Source organism: Fukomys damarensis, unplaced genomic scaffold (assembly GCF_012274545.1).
Source record: "Fukomys damarensis isolate Sample0158 unplaced genomic scaffold, DMR_v1.0_HiC HiC_scaffold_21, whole genome shotgun sequence".
Lineage (NCBI taxonomy): Eukaryota > Metazoa > Chordata > Mammalia > Rodentia > Bathyergidae > Fukomys > Fukomys damarensis.
In genome coordinates, this window is record NW_022900933.1 from 32,501,560 (window position 1) to 32,511,471 (window position 9,912).

General features: G+C 40.0%; 1 protein-coding gene across 2 annotated transcripts in view; it reads left to right on the top strand.

Moving 5' to 3' along the window:
* The window catches only part of Tmem251 (transmembrane protein 251), a 2,523-nt gene extending 170 nt beyond the window's left edge, over window positions 1-2,353 (top strand). Inside the window, exons 2-3 of one of the 2 annotated variants that reach the window (XM_019205251.2) lie at window positions 781-785; window positions 866-2,352. In XM_019205251.2, the coding sequence (XP_019060796.1) occupies window positions 885-1,280 (396 nt within the window). In that variant the 5' untranslated portion in view covers window positions 781-785; window positions 866-884 and the 3' untranslated portion in view covers window positions 1,281-2,352. Of the gene's footprint in view, window positions 1-54; window positions 271-780; window positions 786-865 lie in introns of those variants that run through there. The other variant, XM_010609218.3, reaches the window with a different exon arrangement.
* The last annotated feature ends 7,559 nt before the right edge of the window (window positions 2,354-9,912 follow it).

Sequence of the window (9,912 nt, forward strand, 5' to 3'; positions counted from 1 at the left end):
GCCCCAGAGCCTCCTGGCGAGCCGGGCGACCCAGACGGCTCCGGCAGCGGCGACAGGCGCCGGGCAACCGCGTGACCACCCCAGGTCACGCTGTACTTAATCACAGTTAGCTTGTGCTCCAGCCTGGTGGTGCTCATGTCTCTCCGAGCCGGGTGACCCAGGGGATTCTTTTATGGTGGCTTGCTTTGAAATGCCAAAAGCACTCGATTACTCAGAACTGAGTGACTCTTTAACGCTTGCCGTGGGAACAGGAAGATTTTCGGGACCACTGTAAGTGTTTAAGAGTTGCTGTCTTGGGGCCTCCGACGTTGGTTTAACTAGTACAACCCAGTATCCATGTCTGAAGCAATACTGTTAAGGCATAAAATCTGTCTTAAGTGAAATGTCCTATAGGATATTTTAATTTCAGTTTCTGAAGGGAAGATGTACAGGACTTATTTAAGCATAAGGTACATTATAATGTAATTCATTTTGTGGAGTTCACATGAAAAGTAGAACAGTATACTGAAACCAACGTTTTGTACTTGCTCATAACTTACATAAAATAACCACCTGTAAGTTGTTGGCATTTAAATTAAATGTAATCATTTTAAATCTTGAATGTGTTAGTGGGATATTTTAGAACTCTTTGAACTAAACCAAGTACATTTGGTTTTCTTTCTTTTTTAAAAGACAAGGTTTCGCTACGTAGTTTAGTTTGGCTTTGAACTCACTTTGGTAACTCAGGCTAGCCTCCAACTCGCAGAGCTCCTTCTGCCTCAGCTTCCCAGTGTTGGGATTACAGGTGTGAGCCCCCTGCAAAGCAAGTACGTTTGGAAGAGTTGCCATGATAGCATTACTAGACCCTAACTGTATTGTCTTTTTTAAGGCACAGAGCATGGAGAATGATGAACTTCCGCCAGCGGATGGGATGGATTGGAGTGGGATTGTATCTATTAGCGAGTGCAGCAGCATTCTACTATGTTTTTGAAATCAATGAGACTTACAACAGGCTGGCTTTGGAACACATCCAGCAGCACCCGGAGGAGCCTGGTGAGGGAACCACATGGACACACTCCTTGAAAGTTCGGTTACTCTCTCTGCCTTTTTGGTTGTGGACGATTATTTTTCTAATTCCTTATTTACAAATGTTTTTGTTTCTTTATTCTTGTACAAGAGCTGATCCCAAAACAGTGGGCTACTGTATCATCCCCATATGCTTGGCAGTTATTTGCAATCGCCACCAGGCATTTGTCAAAGCTTCTAATCAGATCAGCAGACTACAGTTGATTGACACATAAATCAGTCACCGGTTTTCCTTGTGATTACAAAACTGCCAGAACTATATGGAGTGAGATCACACAACTGCAGTTTCTTCACAGATCTCAGGAAGTCGTGGTAGGGCTGAGGCTTTTTAAAAAATGGCTAGGGAACTATCTTTATTTGAATAATGACTTTTTTTTTTCTTCTTGGTACTGGGGATCGAACTCGGGTCCTTGCGCTTGCAAGGCAGGCCACTGAACCGCTGAGCTAAATCCCCAGCCCTGAATAATGACTTTTAAGGTAAATCCTGAGATACAGAATCGTGTTGATAACTTCAAATTTTGGAAGTAAAATTGTGTCTCGTTACTTGCATTGTTTAGAAACTTAAGTACCTGAACTCATATTTCTACTCTACTGTGCAACAGTGATGATCATAAGTTTTTCCTTTGGGGAAAAAATGAATATGAACATTTCCATTGTGTTAAGTGGTAAAAAGGTCCAAACATGGTCATAAAGTTTAAATTTTATACAATTACTTGACTTGCTCTAAAATCTTTCAAGCTAAAAGACCAGTTTATCTTGTTGTAGCTAAACTGAATGTTTATGTTTGCTTGTTTTCAGCTTATGAGGAGTTGGTATAAATTATTATTATTTTTGGTATAAATTATTGAGGTGACTGCTGTGGGTGTTTTTTTTTTCCTTGTGCTAGGGACTGAACCCAGGGGCCTGCATATGCCAAGCACAATAATATCACTGAGCTACACCCCCAGCCACGATGGCTATCTGATAAGCAGAATTTGTTCTTTTTCTGGGTAATGGCTAGAATCATCATCAGTGTTACCAGTTTTAAAAAGCTGTGTGGGAGGAGACTAAATGTTTGAAAGTCTAAAAATAGTTTGTGCACAGAAGATGGGAAGAGGTGGTCCGTGAAAAGAAACAGGTAATTTAGTCCACTCCTTCACAGCATGACATCCTCCTAAAAGCTACTATCATGTCATCATCCTGATTTTCTGGCCAAGGTCAGGTCTTCAGGTAATTGTATGAAGATATGTACCTCCTCCTCTACATTTGTAATACTGTGTGTCTGGTACCAATACAAATGACTAAAAAATGGAAATAGTTTTATTTTTTTCTTTTCTAAGATCAGGATATATTTTTATAGTTATGTTAGTACTGGACAGCATTTTAAAATACATTTTAATTAATGGTCACTTTTTTTGGTGCTTACTCTGTTCAGCCTGTTTTAAGAACCTTATTTGAATTCTTGTATTGCAGTAGCCCTGAGATGGCAATTATTACCCAGACTTAGGGCCAGGGATTTGGCTTAGTGGTTCTCTTGCCTACCTCACAAGCGCAAGGGCCCAAGTTTGATCCCCGCACCAAAAAAAAAAAATATTACCCAGATTTTATTGATGACTGAGGCAGAAATTAAGTAACCTGTCAAAGGTCACACAGCTAAGTAACAGGGTTATGACAAACATTCACATTTTGATGCTTGTGTTCTGTAACATGTACTATAGTGCTTTTCACAGATGGCAAGTGTTTACGCACTGGGTGGGTACTATCTCCCTCATCGTGCCAAAGAGTGGAAATGGCAATATTAGAAAAATTTCTGTTTGACTGAGCTACTGGAAACCTGAAAGTTAGCAACCTCACTTTGTTACATTTGACCAGAAAGTAAGGCTAAGCATTCCACAGCAGACATTTACTGAAAAGATAAGCAAGTACCTTTGTAATTCAAAAGCAGAACCTCCCTTATCACAGTGATAGTTCTAGTCTCTGAATCTTTCAATATAGTATACTCAATTCTCCAAATAAGCAGTTCAAAATCTCCAGCCCACTGGTAATGTTTTTTTTTTTTTTAATTTGATACTGGGAATCGAACTCAGGACCTTGGGCTTGTGAGGCAGGCACAGTGCCACTGAGCTACATCCCCAGTCCCTTGAGTGTTTTTTTTTTTCATGGTAGTCCTTTAGTATACTGATATTAGTGTCATTTTACAGAAGAGGAATGGGAATTAAGCTGTCCATGGTCACAGAACAGTTTTAACATTTTATTTTATATCTTCTCAAAAAACAATAAAAGTATCTGGGCGTGGTAGTGCTCCAAAGGCTGAGGCATGAGGATCACCAGGAATTTGAGGACAGCCTGAACTACATAATGAGATCCTATCTAAAAAAAAAAAAAAAAAAAAAAAAATTTTAAAAGGATAAATACATGGAGTACTCTCCTGTTTTTATTAGTCTTGCAGCAGTGACAGTTTGGAAATGCTTTTGTCTTGTAAGTGCTGGATGCACTACAAAGTTTGTGAATTTGCCACTTGTGAAGTAATAGTTTCTTTTCAGTGAAGTAGATTGTTTTTTTTTATATTTGTAATTCTTGAATTTTGATTTGGAAGTAAATGTTTAGGACTAAACATCTCTGATGATCATACTGCCCTGTACACAGAAAGATTACAAAGAGAAGGACTAATGCAGTATTTGCAAATACAATTACAATTTTCAGATTTCAGAGTTAATCTGCTTTTTGATTATTTAGGAATTATTTATGCAAGATGTAGATATGTCTAGTTTTTTATGGCTATTTAATAGCTCAAAGCATTCTTTTGGTAGGGTAAAAAGGGTAAGATACTGAGGAAGAGACTGGAATAGATAGGAGACAGTATAATAGCAAATCATGTATTTCATATTCATATTGAAATATGAAAAGCAGTGAATACAGGCTTATGTAGTGAGATGAGTGGCAAATATGTAACTGCTTCAGGGACTTTAGGACTTTAGGGAAGGAACAAGCATCCCAGGATCCGTAACTTCTAAGTATTTGCTTTCCTATAGGAAAAATAGGGCTGTCTCCCACTATGACCAAATAAGTCATTTTACTTCCAGCTATACTCAAAATAATCCTGTTGTTTTTCACTGAAATATGTCAGATACTTTTTTTCTGGTTTTAAAGTAAAAATGTGATTTCCTAATTTTTTTTTCTTCTTCCATTAACAGATCTATCTCAGGACCTTGTGCTTGCAAGGCAGGCATAGACCACTGAGCTAAATCCCCAGCCCATGATTTCCTAAAGTTTAGAAACTTGATTCTATTTCAGAACCTTTACAGTGAACAAAAAGCTCTTTTTTAGGGAAGTGGAAATATGAGATAAAGTTCTCACATGAGAGTAACCACATCCATAAAATAGTCAAACCAGTATATCTGTTCATCAGCAGTAGTAGTCTTTTTAAATTAAGATTATCTAGTTGTCTTAGTTACCTCTTGTCACTGGTGCAAAATACTCAACACTCACAGTTTAAAAAGTACATTTTGGCTCTTGTTTTCACTCCATGTTCATTCAGCTGGCTCCAAGGAAGGAGGGGCCCCAGCAGAGGAAACCTACTCATATCACGGAGGCCAGGAAGTAGAGGGCAAAGAGAGTAGCCTGGAAGTGAGATACACCGAGTGACCCGACTCTTCCGACCAGACCCCACCTTCTAACCCCAAGTCAGCTAGATTGCCTCCATGATCCAATCACCTTCCAAAAGCCCCACTTACATATGTATGAGGCCTTTGGGGGACCTTTTGATCCAAAGCGTAACACTAGTGCTGCTTTCCTCCTTGATGGAATGGTGGATTTGACATTGTCCATCTCAAACAAGAGGGCTGGGGATTTAGCTCAGTGGCACTGTGCCTGCCTTGTAGTGCAAGGTCATGTGTTTGATCCCTGGTACTGGAAAAAAGTAAAAATAAAATAGACATGGGAGCTTACATAATGTTGCATGGCTGTTTTTTTTAACCCCCGGTTATGAAAACTGAACCAAGGGCCTTCTCGTTAAGCTCTATCCCCAGTCCTTTAACATTCTGATAGAGTTTTGATGAATTTCCCAGGTTGGGTTCAAACTTGTAACTTTCCTGTCTCAGCCACTCAAGAGTGCTGGGATTATAGGTGCACACCAACTCAGCAAGCCACCATGGCTCACTTTTTTTTTTTTGTACCGGGGAGCAAACTTGAGTCCCTGCCCCTTGAGATGCAGGCAGAAAAACCACTGAGCTAAATCCCTGGCCCACACATGGCTCACTTTTGCATGAATTATGTCCCATCACTTTATACATACTTCAACAAAGTTCCATATAATTTTGGACTATGATTGGGAATCATCATGCATTAGTATTTCTGTTTTGGTCAAAGGCAGTGAGTGGGTCCCCCCGCCCCTTTCTGGTGCCGGGGATCGAACTTAGAACCTTGTGCTTACCAGGCAGGCGTGGCAGAATTGAGATACATCCCCCACCCAAGTCTTTGTTTTTTATAGTGCTAGGAATTAAATCCAGGCCATCCTGAGGGCTACCAGTGAGCTACATCTCCAGTCCCATTGCACGGGTCTTGAACTACAGCTGTTTATTAGGATTACCCAAGGAAATAAAAACAAAGCGAAACCCCTCAAACAATGCTAAAAAGTCCCTTCCCAACCTATTATATCAGTCTTTAGGAGTGGGCCCCAGCCAAAAGAGTTTTAAAGGCCTTTTGAATGTTTCTGTGAAGGTGGAGAGTCAGTGGGTCAGTGTTTTTCTGTAATGTTTACTGGAATTAGTTGTTGGTCGTGAGATCTGTGCTTTAGAACACCTTCAACAAGGTTTGCATTAAATTCACCACAGCCATTCTAATTGCACATCTTTAGAGCTGTATTTTCTGATTTCAAATCCTCTCCAGTTTGCCCATAATACCTTCTTCCAGTCAAGCTTTTACCTCCCTCCTACAAAAACTGCTATCCTATTACACTAAACTAGTGGTCAAATCTTGGTTCTCAAATTATTAGCAATTTTTGACACTGTTCTATGAGACTTTCTCCAGTTGACTTCTGGACCAGCACTGTTCAGCAGAACTCTAGTGATGGTGGCACTGCTCGAATTTTCCCATGCCAGAGGAATGGGCAGGGCCCCTGAATCATGGCCCCTGTGACTGAGGAACTGAATTGAAAATTTTAGTGAGTGGTCCCATGTGGTAAGCAGCTACTAACCCAAGCAACCCATGTCCAGAGCCTGTTGTGTGCCTTCCTCACTGCTGCTTCTGTCTCGATGCTGGTTCCTCCTTGGAGGTCTGCTCAACCTCTAATGCCCCAGTTATCTTTTCTGTATTTCTTTGTTGATCTCATCCAAGCCCAAGGCTTTACACACTCACATTTACAACACTACCTTAGATTTCTCTCCTGGCTCCAGACTGGAACATCCAACTGCATTATTAAAAGTTCTTACCAGGAGCATGGAATTTAATCTGTCCAGAACCAAGCTGCTAAAGTCCACTGAAAACTTTCTGCTCTTCAAGTCCCCTCTAACTTTATTATCAACTCAGTGTAGTGGCTGGAAGATTTTAAAAGTGTTACCCCTCTCAAAAATCCTAAATTTCCCTTTTCATAATACAAGCTGGATCCTTAACATAGCGAAAACTTAAGTCAGTGTCCCACCCCACCCTATATCTTTATTTGATTTTCTACTACTCCTTCCACTCTCACTCCACTCACACTGGTCTTATGATTCTTGGTAGTGGAGATCGAACTCAGGGCCTTGTGGCTTGTGAGGCAGGTGGCGGCAGCACTGAGCTAAATCCTGGCCCTTGGTGATTCTTAAATGGACCAGAAAACCCTGACTCAGCACCTCAACACACAGCCTGGCCTGCTTCTCCACTACCTTTGTCAAACCTTTGCTTAAATGTCACCTTACCGAGGCTCTGATTATCTTATTTATTTAGAGGCCAAGGTCTCACTATGTATTTGAGGCTGACTTGGAACTCACTATGTAGTCCAGGCTGATCTCAAACTCACAGCAATCCTCTTGAGTGCTGCGATTACAGGCCTGTGCCATCACACCTGGTCTGATTACCCTTTTTAAAATTAAGTGTCCTTTGTCTGTTCACTGGTATGAGTTCTGTGCCTAGAACAGTGCCTCTTACATAGTAGGAACTCAATATTTATTGGATGCACACTCCTCTAGCTAATGCAAAACAATCGAGTTCACTCCAAGAACAAAGGTTGAAAGTTAGTATTTACTATTAGGTGCAGAGCATAATCTGTCACATATTCCAGTGTACTTAGGATTTTTCAGGTTTCAGCATATAGTGATATAGTCTCTTCAAGGTCAAGAATTTAAAGTCTTTTTTTTTTTTTTTTTTTTTGGTACCAGGGATTGAATTCAGGATCTTGTGCTTGTGAAGCAGGCGGCAGCACCCAAAGTGCGTCTATTTTTGCCAGTAGGCCTTGTGCTATTAGTTGTCTTGGAATTTTCCTTACCATTGCAGAGGAACTCCTACACATTCAAAGGCTTTAAGTGGTGGTTAGAGCCCTTAAGAAATTCTTAGTTACACAATTGTGAAGATTACTCAGGTGCTCAAGGCAATACCTTAGACCTATAAAACATTCATGCCACTTCTATCCCCATCAGAATTTTTGGCATCAGAGTAAATTTCTATTTAAAACTATATTCCAGTGGCCCACTGGTATCCCATTGTGAGCTGCTATTTTTTCAAAGATTTAAATAGAAATTTACTTCTAGTATTCACTGTTTCCTGGGCCATTTCTTTAAATAGAGCAATTCTGATCCCAAAAGTCACCTAAGAACTGAAAAAGTTAATACAACATTGTGAAATTCATTTCATATTTTGGAAATAATGCACTCACTTGGTTATAGTGCAATTTTCTTTTCTTTTTTTGTACTGGGGAATCAAACTCGGGTCCTTGTGCTTGCAAGGCAGGTGGCAGAACCACTGAGCTAAATCCCTGTCCCTGTAGCGTGCAAAAAAAAAATTTTTTTTTTTTTTTTTTTTTTTAGACAAGGTCTCACTATGTAGTTGAGACTGACTTGGAACTCACCATGTAGCCGAGGCTGGTCTCGAACTCACAGTGATCCTCCTGCCTCAGCCTCCTGAGTGCTGAGATTATAGACATGCACCACCACACCCGGCTGCTTGTTTTTTGTGACAGTCTCATTATGTAGTTGAGACTGACCTGGAACTCACTGTGTAGCCCAGGCTGGTCTCGAACTCACAGTAGTCCTCCTGCCTCAGCTTCCCAAGTGCTAGGATTACAGGTGTGCGCCACCACCCCTGGCTTGTAGTGCAGTTTTTTAAAGGTTAAGGCTGGGCATATTGGGTCCAGTTCTCCTAACCTGTGGAAATTGCATTTTACTTCTTCTGACAAAGCATTTTGATGGGAAATTTTTTGTTAGCTTTAAAAGTCAGAATTTATTGTTTTTGTGTTTTTGTGCCTGGAATTACATATAAGTGTATTAAGTGTATTAAACTGTTAAAATGGTTGATCTGCCCCTATTAAATTTAAAGCATGACTTTTTTTTAATCCAATACTGGGGACTGGGCTGGAGATTTAGCTCAGTGGTTCCAGCGCCTGCTTTGCAAGCACAAGGACCCTAGTTTGATCCCCGGTACCAAACAAAACAAAACAAAATGAACAATACTGGGGACTGAACTCTGGACCTTGCACTTGCTTGTAAGGCAGGCACAGCTCATAAAGCATGACTTTTTAAATTAAAAAGTTCTTTGAAGATTTTATAATTTTTTCTGTTATTTGTATAGAAAAACTTTTTAAAGCAAAAAGGCCACATTAAAAAATAAAAACAAGGGGCTGGGAATATAGTTCTATAGTTCCATGATGTCACTCCTGCCTGGCCAAAAAAAAAAAAATTTTTTTTCACTGAGAAATATTTCTATCTTTAACAGTAAATATACAAACTAGATAAAAGTACCATACAACCAACAGCTACAAACATCTCCCAACTTTTTTTCTCATTTGCAAGAAATCATAAACTTTATTTCCTTAAAAATACAGGTTTCTGAAGCAGAAGGATCACAGCTGGAGGCCAGCATGGGCAACTTAGCAAGACTCTGTCTCAGAATAAAATAAAAAAGGCTGGGATGTAGTTCAGTTGTAAAGCATTTGACTAGCATACATGAGGCCCTTCATTAATCCCTAGAAATGCATGAGAGCCTAAATTCTGAGTTCAATCCCTAGTACAATGTTTTAAAGAATAAAAGGATCCTGAAGGAAATGTTAAAATTTAGATTAGAGGATGAGAAAAGCTAAACAAAAACCACTTAGCTCAGGGGACAGACCAAGTTCCTCCTCCTTTTTTTGGTTTTTTGAGACAGGGTCTCACTATGTAGTTGAGATTGACCTGGAACTCACAGCGATCCTCCTACCTCAGCCTCCCAAGTGCTGGGATTACAGGCATGCACCAACATGCCCAGCATCCTCTGATATTTATCTGTTTCTTCCCACAAGGTAATTTTTTTCTTTACAAGTGGTTAAAAAATGCTTAAAGTCCTTATAGTATAGCCAAGGAACCTCAACCTGTTGTAAAAGCATTAAAGTCAGTGGCCATAGAATTCCTTCTTCCCTTCCTCCCTCTTTCTTTCTGTACTGGCGATTGAACTCAGGACCTTGTGCTTGCAAGGCAGGCGCTGCCTTATGGTACCAGGAATCGAACTCAGGATTTTGAGCTTACCAGGCAGGCAGCATGGCAGATGGTGGCATCACTGAGCTAAATCTCCAGCTCTATATACTATCTTAACTACATATGGGTAAGTTTTCTCTTTAAAGGTTGTATGAAGAGAATAAAAGTATAATACGTAACAGCTGAATATTAGAATATAAAACTAAACAAGGTGATTTCTGACCATTTGTAC